This window comes from Anomaloglossus baeobatrachus, chromosome 2 (genome assembly GCF_048569485.1).
Source record: "Anomaloglossus baeobatrachus isolate aAnoBae1 chromosome 2, aAnoBae1.hap1, whole genome shotgun sequence".
NCBI lineage: Eukaryota > Metazoa > Chordata > Amphibia > Anura > Aromobatidae > Anomaloglossus > Anomaloglossus baeobatrachus.
This window is the reverse complement of record NC_134354.1, coordinates 462,758,040-462,775,175: the sequence shown is the minus strand read 5'-3', so window position 1 is coordinate 462,775,175 and position 17,136 is coordinate 462,758,040. Positions and strand designations below refer to the sequence as shown.

The 17,136-nt window shown below is 41.5% G+C and overlaps 1 protein-coding gene across 1 annotated transcript in view; it reads right to left on the bottom strand.

The window, feature by feature from the left end:
* LOC142291656 (S-adenosyl-L-methionine-dependent tRNA 4-demethylwyosine synthase TYW1-like) overlaps positions 1-17,136 on the bottom strand; it is a 293,905-nt gene that overhangs the window by 203,584 nt on the left and 73,185 nt on the right. Inside the window, exon 8 of the mRNA XM_075336334.1 lies at positions 982-1,108. Within this exon, the coding sequence (XP_075192449.1) occupies positions 982-1,108 (127 nt within the window). The remainder of the gene's footprint in view (positions 1-981; positions 1,109-17,136) is intronic.

Below are 17,136 nucleotides of genomic sequence, written 5' to 3'. Positions count from 1 at the left end.
GTTGGGCACTGCAGCGTAAAGCTGTATAGTGGAGCCGTACTCACGGGTGACAGCAGTCAGCTGTTCCAGGACTTGTATCGCCGTGTCTGGTGGTGCTTTGCTGACAGCGTGGTAAAGATTCCAGGATTCAAATTTAGAGAAGAAGCGGCAGCTCACTCGGGTAGTAGGCAAAAGTTTGTTTATTCTGCAGTTGCAGACATAATCACAAGTCCCCGCACCGCCCCCTCTCCCTGTTGTTCTTGTGATTATGTCTGCAACTGCAGAACAAACTTTTGCCTACTACCCGAGTGAGCTGCCGCTTCTTCTCTACATTTGAATCCTGGAATATTAATAAATATGTATATTTAAAGAATAAGTCCCCAGCCCCTCTTGTGCTAAATATATGCCCCCAGCCCCTCCAGTGATGTATTTGCCCCCAGCGTCTCCTATGTAATGTATATATGCCCCCAGCCCCTCCTGTGATGCATTTGCCCCCAGAACCTCCTGTGATGTATATGATTTACCAATCTTATTATGACATAGAGCTTTCAGCACTCCAGGCCAAGAATAACCTGGAAAAGCAATTGTGATTAGCAACATGATCAATATCACCGAACATCCCAGCAGCAAGCTCCAGCCACCACTGTAGGAGTGTAGGTGTGAGAATTAATTGCTTGACCAAATATAGTATGGTAGTTTTCAAGTTGATAATTTTGTGTGGCCCCCAAAGGTTGGTAGAAATTTCCAAATGGCCCGAGGCAAAAAAAAGGTTCCCCATCCCTGGTTTAGAGCAAATGGGGACATCACTGAGTAAATTCCTACACCATGTTACCAGAAACATTCTATCTTCCCATTACAGATCTCAGGTTTTTTATTTTTGTGAATGTGTCCCAAGGATAAAAATACATGATATGGTTTCAGAGAAGATTGGCACTAACTATGTAATACTTGGCCTAGCGCATGTGTGTCAGACAATGTATGCAGTGTTGATGCTTGACATACCTTGCTTAGTCAGGGCTTTCTGGAGAGCAGGCGTAATCATTTCTCGTGGTTCTTCACTTGCTTTTCTGTCAGAGCTCTTCAGAAATCCCCCCACAGTTCCTGCCTCTCCGCCGTTATCATGGTCCCTCTGAGGAAATTAAAATATATATATATAAGTCAAGCTTAGCAATGAATGATGTAATGCTAAAAAGATATTGTCTGACATCCACATCTGTGAGCAAAGTTTCTATGTAATACAGCATGAGCATCACTCTGCTGCCGTAAACTATTTTTTTAACTTGAGTTCTGCCAAAAGTAAAACCTCCAAGGGCATATGGACTTGGGCTAAGCAGTTAAGATTTTTTATTTTTAGCAAAAGAATAAATGTGATGCAGAAAAATTAATTCAGCTAACTAGAGGTAGATTTCTTTTCAGCAACTTAAAGCAAATTGCGTAGTCCTTAATTTATATTCTTCTTACTACACATTATGTTTTATCGGATTCACGTGTATACAGGTTCAAAAACCATTTCCTAGTAGTATAGTAAAAGTAAATAAATTGTAGAGTTACACCCCCTATCAAAAGCTACAGGTGGGTCAAAAAGTACCAACTAAGCAGCTGTAATAATTAGGCTAAATATAATGTAAGAAGAAATCTAATATATAAAGCAGAATGTGTGTGTGTGTGTATGTCCGGGATTGGCATCCGCACCGTCGCAGCTACAGCCACAAAATTTTCCACACTCACACGTCTGGACCCCGAGAGCGTCATAGGCTATGTTTTGAGGGGAAATTTTAACCCCGCGCTTTATAGTTATTCACCAAAAAACCTGCCTCCATTAAAAGCAAATGGCGCTGGGAGCCACAACTTCAAAAGAATGCGCAGCCACGCCCTTATATGGAATGTTGGCGTGTCACAATGCAGCCAGGGAAAGAGACAGACACAGACAGGGTAAGAGACAGACACAAAGAGACAGACACAGACAAAGGAACAGACTGACAGGGAAAGAGAGGGAAAGAGACAGACAGGGAAAGAGAGGGAAAGAGACATAAATAGACTGACAGACAGGGAAAGAGATTGAGACAGATGGAGAAAGAGACAGAGAGACAGGGAAAGAGACAGACAGACAAAGAGATATAGAGAGAGACAGAGAGATATATACAGAGCGGGAGACAGACAGAGAATGGGAGAGAAACAGAGAGACAGTTACTATCCCGGGGAGCGCCGGGTGCTATGTTGTGAGGCGAAATTTTAACCCCGCGCGTTCCAATTTACCAATCAATTTTGCCCCTATCTACATAATGGGGAAAAGGTGAAACTTAAAGTGTTGGGGGCAAATTGACAGCTGCCAGATGTGAACAAGGAGGACTTAAAGAATGAGAGTGATGGCACCAAAGAGTATATACCGTACAGTTACTAAGGTGGGGCCCCGACATGGGATACACACCACACTCGGGGATATGAATACACACACAATGCGCCACACACTACCACGTACTTGAACACATATACCACCCTCAGCACACATTTCACCACACATACACCAACCTCGCCACATAATCGCCCTAAACACACACAAGTCTGGTATTATCCTTCAAAAATAAAAATCTGATTAATAAGCAGCCAAACTACAAGAACAACAAATCTACCATATAGGAAATATGGCAGCTGTCAGTCACATGACCTGTCTATTATGTGTATGTGTGAGCTAATATATACTGTCAGGGGGGAGGGCTTTCTGTTGCCTGGAGATTTATGAGGCTGCCAATAGCAACCAATCACAGCTTAGCTTCTATTTTGCTACAGTTAATTAATCTGAGCTCTGATTGGTTAATATAGGCAACAATTTAATAAATTACATTTCTATCTATCTATTTGTTTTGTGGTTTTTGTGTGCAGAATACGTTTTTGTTAATACATTCTATTTTAACAGCAGTTATTAACCCGGGCGAAGCCGGGTAGTACAGCTAGTAAAATCATAAAGCGGCTGTAAAAGAAAATCCAGGAACCCTCGTTCCAGTTTTTCCACTGAAAACACACATACTGGGTTAGACTGCACTAACACTAATAACGTGGAAAGCTAGAAATACACCTTAGTGAACTACTGGGACAAGCCAACTGAGATGTAAAGAATATTAGGCTTGGGCATGAAGAGGTATAAGGCTATGTCCGTACGCTGCGTTCTACTTTGACAACAAAAATGTACCCTCTGGCAGACCCTTGCCTCTTTGCATTGGACAAAAAAAAAAAAGCGGTAAAAATGCATGTGTTTTCAATGCGTTTTGGACAGTGCGTTTTTACTAAAGGAGAAATAAAATATAATAGTATTTGATAGATAACTAGAATACTTGGATAGATAGAATAGATTGTTTGCTGTCAGTCCTGCTGAGACAGAGCTATGCGATGAGAACGAACTCCAGTGAACCTCTAAGGTCAGTGCCACGACACAGGCAATAGTGCGGGGCCCCCCAGCTGTGATGTCAGAGTTTCACCCGAGTTCATTGTCATCACGCAGCTCTGTCTCTGTGTCGTGTGGTCTGATTTGCGGTCACAGGTGAAGGACTCCCCTGTGACCGCAAATCACCTGAGTGACATCCCGCTGATCGCGCGGCTCGAAGTCACTCGGGTGATTTGCTGTCAAAACTGGAGGACTCCAGCTGTGGCCACAGGTAACCTGAGTGATGTCACCGCTGATAGCGCAACTCACTTCAGTTGCCTTGTGGAGCTCACAGAGATCAGTCGTGCTCTATGGCCGCTCGCTGTAAGCTTCCGATGTAGCAGAGCTGGAAGCGTCGTGGGACCTCATGTGGTTTATGTCGGACCTGGAGGGGTGTTCGGAGGTTAATAAAGTGGCGAAAGAGGGTTATTTTTTGTCTTTTATTCCAAATAAAGGATTTTTTGGGTGTATGTGTTTATGTACTTTCACTTGCAGATTAAATCGGGGGTGGGGGGGGTTGAGGGGGGAGTGTCTCATGGACGCCTGCCATAATTAACCTAGGACTCAGTGGCAGCTATTGCCACCGCACCAGGGTAATCTGGAGGAGGCGGGTAAGGTCTGTCGCATCTAATGGATGCAGCAATTCCAGGCGGCAGCTGGCTGATATTTTTAGGTGGGCAGCCTAAAAGCGATAGGCTACCTAGTTTGAGAATACCAGGATGAAGCTCTGAGGCTTTATCTTGGGTGGGTATCAATTGCGGGTACTGTACGCCATTTTTTCTTAATTATTTATTGTACTGCACGATATAGACCCGCACACCGGCGGCTGTGATTGGTTGCAGTCTGACAGCTGTCACTCAGCCTGGGGGCGTGTCTAACAGCAACCAATCATAGGTTCCGGTGGGCGGGGGAAGCAGTGAAAAGATGAGCCTAATGAGCGGCAGGCACTTTCAAAAGCAGGAGAGGCTGCGGGAGCAGTGTGACAGCCATGCCGCACCAGTGATCGGTGAGTATGAAGGAGAGAGGGAGAGACCAAGAGAGAGAGGCCGAGAGCGAGCAAGAGACCGAGAGCGAGCAAGAGACCGAGAGCGAGCAAGAGACCGAGAGCGAGCAAGAGACCGAGAGCGAGCAAGAGACCGAGAGCGAGCAAGAGACCGAGAGCGAACAAGAGACCAAGAGCGAACAAGAGACCGAGAGCGACAGAGAGACCTGCATTTTTGTTGACAAGAACGGATCATAAATGCAAGCAAAATGCAGTGCAAACACACAGCTAAACATTTTAGTTGTGTTTTGATACACCTCATTCATTTCAATGGGTGGAAAATGCAACCAACATGCAATGAAAATGTGACATGCTGCTTTTTTTTAAGCAACGATTTTGACAAAATATTTGTCCAACAAAACGCTGACTAAAAAAAGCAACATGTGGATGGAAATTTTCACTTCTCATAGTCTTTGCTTGGGAAGCAAACTGCATGCATTTTGACATTGACACAGTGCAGTTTAAAACGCAACCAAAACGAAAGAAAAAAACACAACGTACGCACATGGCCTAAAAGTGATTCTGGATATTGTGAAGATCAGTCAAAAAGAAGTACATTAGAAAAGGCTTCCCAGCAGCAGTAAACGGAGGATGACAACGGTACAGCAGGAGGGTCCTAATAAGTAACAGCAATATCTAGACCAGGGATCCCCAAAATATGGCTCACAGGCCTATGTGTGTCTCGCGGCTGTGTTCCAACTTCGTTCTTTAGCACCAGGTCTAACAAACCACTATAAAGGGCAGGTCTTCAGATAGTGACTTTTGAGCGTAGCACCGTACAGAAGAGCAGATCTGAATGAGCATATACTGGCCTTGGGATAGGAGCGATCAATTAAGTAAGTGCTTAGGAAGATTTACCATTATAATGCCATACAGATGGGAAGCTGGATGCGACAGTGTGGTGGGAGTGCTTAATGCGAGAATACCGAATAAAAAGGTAAGGTGGGAAGCCGTAGACGCCTTGGTATGATTTTTGTGTGGAAGAGTTAGCTAAAACTATACCAATAATAGGGACTCTGGGTGTCAATACTGTGGGGTGGCAGGGGTTGAATGTCACTATTTGGGAGGGGGGGGTTCTGGATGTGGCACACCTCACTCTCTCTTAGAGCTGAATGTGGCCCTTAAAGTAAGAAAAGATGTGGTCCACTGATCTAGACACGAACACTTTTCAATTAAATATATTAGGTTTTGTGTGACTCAACGATGAAATGTAATATTTATATGTTGGACAAACCCCTTCTTAACAGAAACACAGGACATTAAACAAAAACATACCTTGTACTTTCAGATTTATAGCTGGTATCTTAGGCTTACCCCAGAGATGCCTCCTATAAAATACTGATGTTCTACCTATGATATGTCTTCTGCGGAGCTGGTGGTAGTCACAACCCCATAGTTCTTTTGATAAACAAGCAAACTTAGACCACACATTTCAGTGGAAGAAAAATAACGGCCATTTGCGGTTGTGTGCAGCTAGTTTCAATATATCTACGTTATTACGCGAATTTGAAAGGGCTTGCCGGTATTTTATAACACACCATTTTTCTATTTCAGGAAAAGACAGCTATGTGATAGTACAAGTAAATATTAGGAAGTGTTAATGCCTTGCTATAAATCCACGGTAATACCAAGTTCTTCGTTCTCGCTTAGTAAACTACGTGATAAATAAAAGTGCAGAACAGCCAAATAGATCAGGACACAAAGCAGATTTTCTGCTGAAAAATACACTTCGGAGCATTTCAAAGTCATAATCATCCTAGTACAGATGCCCCAAATATAAATTCCCATTTTCATTCTCTTGCGAGAAAACATAAATGTGATTTCTAGAAAGACTAGGCTTAGTTTACAATATCGGCTGCGAAAAAAATAATGTGAAAATACACTCAGATTAGTCTAATATACGCTATATAAGCAATAAAATAAAAATAATATGGATGAACCTAAACAGCTCAATCAATAAGCATTTGTCAGACAACACATCTGCCGTTTTTCTTTGCTTTTTTTTTTACTGAACAGTCTACAGATGACATGTGCTACTATAAAGGTATACAGTGATATATTTTAACAGTGGGAAGCTATGATAATATAAAAGGCCAAATAATGGTTTTCCTGTTGTGGGCGCAGTTATACACAGAAATTAATAGGCTTTCTGCTACAGGTAAAATATATCTTTGTACAGTGTTAGCCAGTAGAGAGAAATAAAAGTTTGTTTGAAAGAACTGAGAGTCATCAGTAGTTGATACCTTTTAATGGCTAACTGAAAAGATGGTAATAATAGCAAGCTTTCGAGACTACTCAGGTCTCGTCATCAGGCATGGTATAATACAAAATCTGAAGAGTCACATTTATACACAACAGGAAACAGAATAGTGCAGTAAAAAAAATAATAATAAAAAAAACAAGTTATGTGAAGCAGAACTATCACTATGGCAAGGGGGCAAACTGTTGTGGCCATAAATATTGTTGTAGTTAATAGATAAGCAGTGTAAAAGTTTTATTGTCCTCTGATTGGGGTGTCTGGTCCGGGCTGTGATGCCCCCAGATGGTCTGAGGAGAACATTTCCTAATTGATGTAATCAGACGGACCAGACACCCCAATCAGAGGACAATAAAACTTTCACACTACTTATCTATAAACTACAACAATATTTATGGCCACAACAGTTTGCCCCCTTGCCATAGTGATAGTTCTGCTTCACATAACGTGTTTTTTGGGGGGGTTTTTACTGCACTATTCTATGTCCTGTTGTGTATAAATATGTGACTCATCAGATTTTGTGTTATACCATGCCTGATGAAGAGACCTGAGTAGTCTCGAAAGCTTGCTATTATTACCATCTTTTCAGTTAGCCATTAAAAGGTATCAATCACTGAGGACTCTCAGGTCTTTTAAACAAACTTTTTTAGGCTTTCTGCAACGTTCTCCTTTTTCAGCTGGGATACAAGTGTTTACAGGCCAGCTCCAAGCAGAGGGACACTCCATTGGTCTGTGGAAGGGGATACTGTAATCTAATAAAGGACTGTCCATATCAAATGTACTACTTTATGTCAATTGTTCACCCATGTAGTGAGCTATAAAAGGCAGGCAAAGTGCCCATTCATCCAATTAAAATGTTTATGATGGGAGTCTTCTTGGCGACCACAGATTCAGTTTATGTAATGTCTTATATTATAGAATGGAATTAATTACATTAGAATGTACCTCCCATAATTACCACATCATTTTCATTTTTTGCTGCATTAAATTTATTCTACTTATTCCACCACTGTGTAAATATATTGTAGGCAGAGCTCTCCAGGTTCCTAATATATTCTTTGTTGAACAGCCAAGCTCAGAGTCCAATATTCAGTATTTGTACACTATTTAGTCAGTATTTGTACACTAATTAGCCTCTACACCAGTATAATCTATTTTCAGTGTTTTTTGTTTTTTTCCGCCATCTTGTTTACGCCCCATAAAATAAACTTTTGAAATAGTAGAATGTTTTTTGGAATTTAACAACTTAAAACAAGATAGTTTCAGAATTTGGGTTATCATAGACACAGAGAAACTAGTTACAGTTTAACCTTGCATTACGAGCATAATTGGTATCGGGAGTGTGCTCTTAAACCAAGTTACTCTTATATCAAAGCGAATTTTCCCATAGGAAATAATTAAAACGCAGACAATTCATTCCACAACCTAAAAATATTTACTGTACTTATACAAACTTATTACAGTAATACAATATAATGTACTATATTCATATAAAATTATTACAGCACACTAATACATAATACTGTACAGTAAAAAACAAAACAAATTAAACTGCACTTTAGCTTACAATAGAATTATTGGTGTGCGGGAGGTGAACTATAGAAAGAAAACGATGTATAAATATAATAACCTTTATTCTAGTACAATACACAAAAAACACAACCCAAATGATTCACCCCAATATAAGGGCAGAACTAAGCCAAATGTGGGGTCGGGATACTGATTACAGTACAAGCAATGTGCTGTACTGGTTAGCAGAAAGAAAGTACCGGAAGCATGTGCATGGTGAGTATTTGCTCTTATTGCAAATCATTGCTCTTAGGCAGAGGCCACACGGGGATATGCGAGAGTCCACGCATGACACTCGGCACACGCTTGAAGCACAAAGGGAGCCAAGTGCCATGCGACTGTGGTCCGATCGTGCAATCAGACCACAGCTGCAGAGGAGAGGGTCGGCGCTGCGTTGAAAAGGGAGGGATTTATCTCCCTCTCTCCTCGATTGCCGGCTATTGCGATTCTCACTCTGCACTTACATTACACCGGTGTAACGCGAGAGCAATGTGAGGTTTCTCTCGTGTCATAGACTTGCATGGGTGCGAGCGGAACAGAATCGCATTCCACTCGCAGCATGCTGCAATTGTTTTCTTAGTCCGATTAGGGCTGAGAAAATAATTGCTCATGGGAGCTGCCCCATAGAGTAATATTGGTCCGAGTGGAATGCAATTTTTTATCGCATTCCATTTGCACTGTTTTTCTCATCGTGTGACCTAGGCCTTAAACCAAGTTGCACATTTTTAAAAAGCATTGCTTTTCTTGCAAAATGCTCTCAAACCAAGTTACTCTTAATCCAAGGTTCCACTGTAAATCTATATGCTTCTTTCAATAGGAGCTGAAAATTTAATAGGGAAAACATTGTATCCCTTTTTGTAACATATTAAACATTTTTTTTTTTAACTCACCTTCTGTTTTAGCCACACCAGTGGCCTAGCAAACGCATTGGGGCCAATTAAGGCTGGCGTCCCGCATCTAAGTCATAATACAGGGCTCGTTGGAGTAGGAAGCAACAAATTCATTTAGAGGCGAAAACCAGTTAATGAATTGGGTACATCTCTGTGACATGTGCCTCTCCAGAAATGCTACTCCTGTCAGGGACTAGAGTAACATTTTTGGCATAAGAAATACCGCCATTTTTAATACATTTGAGGGGCAGGCGCGGCAACGCCAAATCTTTACCTAGCTCAACCCATTTTGGCGGAACTGATTAAAACTGGCATGAAAACGCCAAGACGGTAAATTTTTGTGCCTCTCCATGTTGCCTCCCAAAATTGAGACGTTTCAAAGTTTTTACGAGTCTTCAGGAGAAAAAACTTTAAGACCCTGTGCGCACTAGAAAAAGGAATTTTCTAAAGAAAATTCCAGAGGCTCAGTAAGATTTCCGCACCTGCGGGAAAATACCGCACCGAAATCCGCATCCAAATCCGCATGCGGTTTGTTGCGTTTTACTGCGGATTTTATGCGGAAATGCCGCAGCCAGCGTCGGACTGGCTACTGGACTCTCCAGTAATACCAGGCCTGGCCGCGGTTACCTGCAGTGAACTCCGGAGCTCTTACCTGAGCTCCGGAGTGCAGCCTAGACTAAACTGCGAGCGCCGAGTGATTGATCCCCGACGATTGCAGTTTATTTCAGGCCGGGCTGATCTCCGGAGCTCAGGTGACAGCTCTGGAGTGCAGCCCGACCTCTGTACAGTTGTCACCTGAGCTCCGGAGATCAGCCCGGCCTGAACTAAACTGCAATCGTCGGGGAAACAATCACTCGGCGCTCGCAGTTTAGTCTACGCTGCAATACGGAGCTCAGGTGACAGCTCCGGAGTTCAGTGCAGGTAATTGAATCCAATCCTGGCATACTGGAGATTCCTCTGATAGCCAGTCCCGCAGCTACCCGCGGAAAAGAAGTGACATGCAATTGTTTTTGCTGCGGGAATCCCGCATCAAAACATGCTGCTGTCAAAATCCGCCAAGTGCGCACAACATTTTTTTTTCCCATAGGATTTGCTGGTGAATCAATGCAGAGATGCTATGAACATTTTCTGCAGCGAAACATGCAGCAAATCCGAGGGAAATTCAGTCTAGTGCGCACAAGGCCTAATGAGTCTGCCCCAATGACTTGTAGAATACTCTTCTCTACTTCAGTAATGTATTGTACTAGGCCTCTCTGTGTAAAGCAGTCTCAAACAAAAAAGTTGGTATATTGAAAACTTCATTATATAGGAAGGAAACAGATGAAAATATTTACCATGCGGAGATAGTGGTCATGCCCCACAGGACTTCACTGACAACCTAGGAAGGCAATTCATTAGATTGCTAAGAATCTGCTCTAGTGATGAGACTTATCATAGGGATAAAGACAATGGTTAGGAAGTTTGTGCAGAGACGTTATAAAAAGAGGGTTATTAAGAGAAAGTGACTGAGGAGAGAGGGGAAGTTAGGAGGCAAGATAAAGCAAAGAACAAGCTGTCCTTATTTCCACATTCGATAATCAAGCTGAATTGATTAAACATACAATTGGGAAACAATGGCAATTATTACAGCGAGATGCCAGATATGGGAAGCCATTTACTCAAAAACGTCTAACTCATCGGCAAGCTATTGTTACTTTCACTATTTTTATTCTTTCATTCCTGTGGCGAATTTATCAAGTCACATTATGGGATTTCATGCGTCTTCTTACTGATTGTGAGCATAATATTCCACTCTGTTACCATTCTTACAACCATTATACATTAGCCCTTTATGCACCATTATTTTACATTCAGCAGGGTGTGAATACCACTTTCTAGTGGCTTTGTACATCCGGGTCAGGTGATAGACTTAAGCTGGGTTCACACTAAGCGACAGCGACAACGACGTCGCTGTTACGTCACCATTTTTGGTGACGTAACAGCGACCTTGTAGGTCGCTGTTATGATCGCTGCTTAGCTGTCAAACACAGCAGAAGCAGCGATCATAACGTAGCTACATGTGCAGAGAGCAGGGAGCCGCGCTTAGCGCTGGCTCCTTGCTCTCCTAGGTACAGTACACATCGGGTTAATTAACCCGATGTGTGCTGCAGCTACATGTCACAGTGCAGAGAGCAGGGAGCCGCGCGCACTGCTTAGCGCTGGCTCCTTGATCTCCTTGCTACAGTATACATCGGGTTAATTACCTGATGTGTACTGCAGCCACATGTGCACAGAGCAGGAGCCGGCGCTGGCAGCAAGAGCGGAGGCTGGTAACGAAGGTAAATATCGGGTAACCAGGGAAAGGTCTTCCCTTGGTTACCCGATGTTTACGCTGGTTACAGCTTTCCGCAGCTGCCAGACGCCGGCTCCTGCTCCCTGCTCGCTTCATTTCGTCGCTCTCTCGCTGTCACACACAGCGATGTGTGTGTCACAGCGGGAGTGACGACCAAAAAATGAAGCTGGACATTCAGCAACGACCGGCGACCTCACAGCAGGGGCCAGGTCGTTGCTGGATGCCACACACAGCGACAGCGACGGGACGTCGCTGTCACAGAAAATGGTGACGTAGCAGCGACGTCGTTGTCGCTGTGTGTGACACCAGCTTTAGTTGTATATTTAGTGGTAGGCGCATGTCTGAGACTTGCACTTAATATATTTGTTGTCATGTAATCTCTTCTCACATATCATGACTTTTATAAAATATTAAATCAGTTACAATGTTATAACTAATGTAAAATAGTAGAGATGAGTTAACCAAAACTTTAAAAGTTCTGTGTTCACACCGAACACAGACTTTAAAAAAATAAATAAATAAATAAAAATTAAAAAAAATCGAGTGCTGTACATAAGCTGACCACTTGAGCAAGCATTGGTGTGCTGGGGTACGCTCAGTGCCAGTGTGAGCCACCTGCAGTCTCTGAAAACCTCCCACTGGGGGGAAAATCACCATTATTGCATGCGGTGCGTACAAAAAAAACAAACAAAAAAAACCCAGAACTTTTCTGTTTATGGCTAGCTGCATGAAGGGTGGAGAGCCGAACTACCGATCAGTGACTTCCAATAAGATTCGGGTCAATTCCAGGCCCAGAACAGAACTTTAAGATCCGGCTGAACCCACAGAATCCTAATTTCCATTGGTCAGCTCACCTCTATAAAGTAGTTATACAGTGAAGGAAATAATTATTTGATCCCTTGGTGATTTTGTAGTTTGCCACGCCACTTGAGAAAGCATAATGCGAAACGTTCGTCGGGAATGAGCTTAGGAGGTCCACATTATAATGTAAGTAAATATTAGCCCCCTTGTTATTCTTAATAGATATTTTTAATATTGAAATGTTCCAAATGCAATAATTATGGCTCTCTGGCTGGCGAGACCAGGATAAGGCAGTATCTATGCACTAGACACCTTATACAATGTATTGAGACTTATGATATGGTGGTATGGAGCCATCTAGTGATCATTAAATGAATGTGCTCTACCCACTTTACTATGGTTGCACTGGTCACTATTTTGAATGCTGTCTTGCACAAAAACATGTCAGATAACTATAATGGTATATACAGCATTGGCAGTATTTTTGTATAGTTGTAGCACACTGGCCACTAAGTAACTGTCTCTAAGTGTAGAGCCTGGTTTGGAAAACTTTTTTTATTTAAATATGGTTGTTTTGAATATTTAGTGCTGCAGAGAGAAAATTAGAATAACAAAAAATTGTGATTTATCTAGATTTGGATCTTTCAGCCTTTTTTACAATGTGAATTGGGATTATGATATGTAAATATTTTTTGTTGTTTTGTGTCAATGAATTTGATAATATACTGACTCAAGAGTTCTACTGTTTCTAACATGTGCAGGCCCATCTGAAGTTTGCTAATGAACACCTGGATGATTCTGAGAGTGATTGGCAGAATGTGCTGTGGTCAGAGGAGACAAAAATTGAGTTTTTTGGCCTTAACTCAACTCACCTTGTTTGGAGGAAGAGAAATGCTGCCTATGACCCAAAGAACACCGTCCCCTCTGTCAAGCATAGAGGTGGAAACATTATGTTTTGGGGGTATTTCTCTACTAAGGGCACCGGACTACTTCACCGCATGAATGGGACAATGGATGGAGCCATGTACTGTAAAATCTTCAGTGACAACCTCCTTCCCTCCGCCAGGACATTAAAAATGGGTCATGGCTGGGTCTTCCATCAGACAATGACCGAAAACATACAGCCAAGGCAACAAACGAGTAGCTCAAAAAGAAGCACATTAAAGTTATGAAGTGGCCTAGCCACTCTCCAGACCTTAATCCCATAGAAAACTTATGGAGGGAGCTGAAGCTCCGTGTTGTCAAGTGACAGCCTTAAAATCTTAATGATTTATAGATGATGTGCAAAGAGGAGTGGACCAAAACTCCTCCTGACATGTCTGCAAACCTCATCATCAACTACAAAAAACATCTGACTGCTGTGCATGCCAATAACTGATATGCCCCAAGTATTAAGTCTTGTTATCCAGAGGGATCAAATACTTATTTTTTTCTGGAAAATGTAAATAAATTTATATAATTTTATACAATGTAATTTTCTGGATTTATTTTGGATATTCTATGTCTCACTGTTAAAATTAACCTACTCTTAAATTATAGACTGTTCATGTCTGTCAGTGGACAAACTTACAAAATCAGCAAGGGATCAAATAATTATTTCTTTCACTGTATAAATTGCTATATGACCTGATGTGTTATATTCTTCATGTTACATGTCCACTAATGTATATGCCCCAGTTCATATTCAATACAAGGCTGGTATTGCGTTATGTCTATAGCCATATCAGGATATGATTATTTGCGCATGCAATAGAAATACATGTTAACAATTGTACATATCCCAGTTATAATATTAGTGTCTGATACTAGGCAACTGTGTCACCTGTGCAGATATAATATACAAGGCCTACTGGTTGCATTAGCAGACAGTATGGGTAACATCAGATACCACACATGCTTGGACACATTATGGAGGTTAGATACCACACACTCCACTATTGGTGCATTTGGCACATCATGGACGCTAGATACCACACACTCCACTTGGTGCATTTGGACACACGATTGACACCTGATACCACACACTCCACTATTGGTGCACTAGGACACATCATGCATGAGGTATTGTAAGTGAACTGTGTAATACTGGATCAGGTTACATCAATCTATTTGCCTTACGCTTTAATGATTATTCTAATAGGTTTTCCTAAGTCTTAGTTTTGGGACCAAAGCAGAACCTAAAATGTATTTTGTAATTCATGTAGGGGTTTATTATGTTTCACATTAAATGTTCTGTGTTTATTGGTAACAACGGCTCATATTGAAGTTAACACAACCAGAATAAGTACGTCAACACTACTGCATCTTTTTCAAGCAGATCTACCTCGTAACCTCCTTCATAGAGCGCTAAATAATACTAAAAAGAACGTATATATTGCAGTGTATAAACCACTTGTTTATATCTCCAGTCTTCATCTTCTTTTCATGGACTCAGGTTTCCAAAGATGCAAATTGTTTAAAAGATTGACTTGACCATTCTTCAAGAGTCTTATGCTTGAAAGCGGCTCACAGATTTGGTTAGTTCAGGTTAAGCCCTCGGCAAAAGACATCAACGGGCAGATTTCTTGCACACTGTATTTAAATATGGCCTATGTTTTACTAGTAGTTTTGATGTTTTTGTGACTATTCCAGTGCCAAAACAGCACCTCTGAAGTGAGTTTGGTGCATCCTTCAGCTGCTTTGCAACACAAGAAATGTACTCCAAATCAGGAGTACATTTCTGTAGTTATTTACAAAACCTGTGGTGTAAATTATGAATTTATTGGCTGCATTTCGGCACACAGTCTTTTGCAAAACTGTACCTTTATTAAAAAAAAAAAAAAAAAAAAAAAAAAAAAGTTCTCGGAGCTGACCATGACTGGCTTAACAATGGCAAAAGTCAAAATATTTGAGGAAAAAAAGGCAGTTTTACAACAGAACCCTGGGATAAACTGTCTGAGTCAAACAATTTTGGGCTGATTCATCAATCAGATGTCTATTTTGGTGCACTTAAAAAAGGGGGGGTGGGGGACTCTGAGCTATAACACTTGCAAATCTGTGTTTGGCCGGTGTATCCATTTTTTAACATCAGAGTATCATCCTTGATATTCTCAAATGCAAAGTAAAAAAAAAAAAATTGCAAATCCTTACCTAGCCATTGGAATGTTAAAAAACAGACAGAACACAGATAGGTAATTTTGTGTTTTAAATAATATTTAAGTTTTCATAACAAAGGAAAAATAAATGGAGGTGTGAAAAAAAAGGGGGCGACACGTAAAATGTGAGGTACCTGGAGGGGCGCCGGGAAGGTTGGGGAAAGAGAATGCATAAACTGGTTGGTTACACGATACACAATTGTTACAAACTTGTAGAGTATACACTCCCTGACAGAAGTTCAGTCGCTTATCCATGTTATGTAAATAAAAGCTTATAACCTAACTTTAAATTCATCCATTGGTTTTATCAATTACTCTTTTGAAAGCTGAAACCCTCCCAAATTTGGTTTAGGTTATGAAAATAAAGTTGCTGCAAAGCTGAAATATTGATCATTTAATGAACACAGAAGGATCAGATTTTGGCAAGACAAATGTTTTCTCGCCTTGTCATATAATGCACCCAATCCTAGTTTACATCCTCACCTGTGCTCACTAAATGATCGCTTAATTAGTGAGTGTGTATAAAAAGAAACCCAGCACCCCAGACCTTCACTTGAACTGCAACTTGACCTCTAACAACATGCCAAAAATCCACCCTGCGACCAAAGCCTTGATTATCAAGAGGCTGAAGACCAGATCCACTGCAGAGGGGGCTGACACCTTTAATGTGTCTCAGCGTCAAGTACAAAGAATTAAAAAAAAAATATGAAGAGAATGGAGAGGTTTATGACAAGCCCAGGTCCGGCAGACCCTGCAAGACAACTGCTCAGGAGGAACGTTTGTTGGTTAGAAAATCCATAGCCAGCCCCTCTTCCACTGCAGCAGAGCTCCAACAGGCCTGGTCACCTCAAGTCCCTGTGTTAACTAGAACATTTTGTAAGATTCTGTCTCAAAATAGCCTCCATGGTCAAATCAGTGCCCAGACGCCCGCACTAAACAAAAGGCAATTAAAAAAAAAGTGAGGCGTTTGCCAAGTCCCACAGCCTGCTAAACAGATGGACGCTGGAAAAGTGGCAGAAGGTGGATTTATCTGATGAATGTTCAGTTGAATTACACCACAGCCACCTCAAATATTACAGGAGACCTACTGGAGCCTGTATGGATCCAAAATACACCCAGAAAACAGTTAAGTTTGGTGGTGGAAAGATCATAGTCTGGGGTTACATTCAGTATGGGGGTGTGCGAAACATTTGCAAGGTTGAAGGCAATATCAATAGCCTAAAATATCAAGAAGTATTAGCTATCTCTTACATTCCCAATCATAAAAGGGGTCAAATTCTGCAGCAGGATGGTGCTCCATCTCATCCATCCATCTCTACAACAAAGTTCCTCCTGGCAAAGAAGATCAAGGTGCTCAAGGACTGGCCAGCCCAGTCACCGGACATGAACATCATTGAGCATGTTTGGGGTAGGATGAAAGAGGAAGCTTGGAAGACAAAACCAAAGAATCTAGATGAACTCTGGGAGGCATGTAAGACTGCATTCTTTGCTATTCCATATGACTTCATCAATAAATTGTATGAATCATTGTTGAACTGCATGGATGCAGTCCTTCAAGCTCATGGAAGTCACACAAAATATTAAATATGGCTCTAATAGCACCACGACTTCATTCACCAATGTAATGCAACATATCTTTGTATTAGAAGTTAATTATGTGTTTGAATTTCACATTACTTTCTGTGGGCGACAAAACTGTTGTCTTGCCAAAATC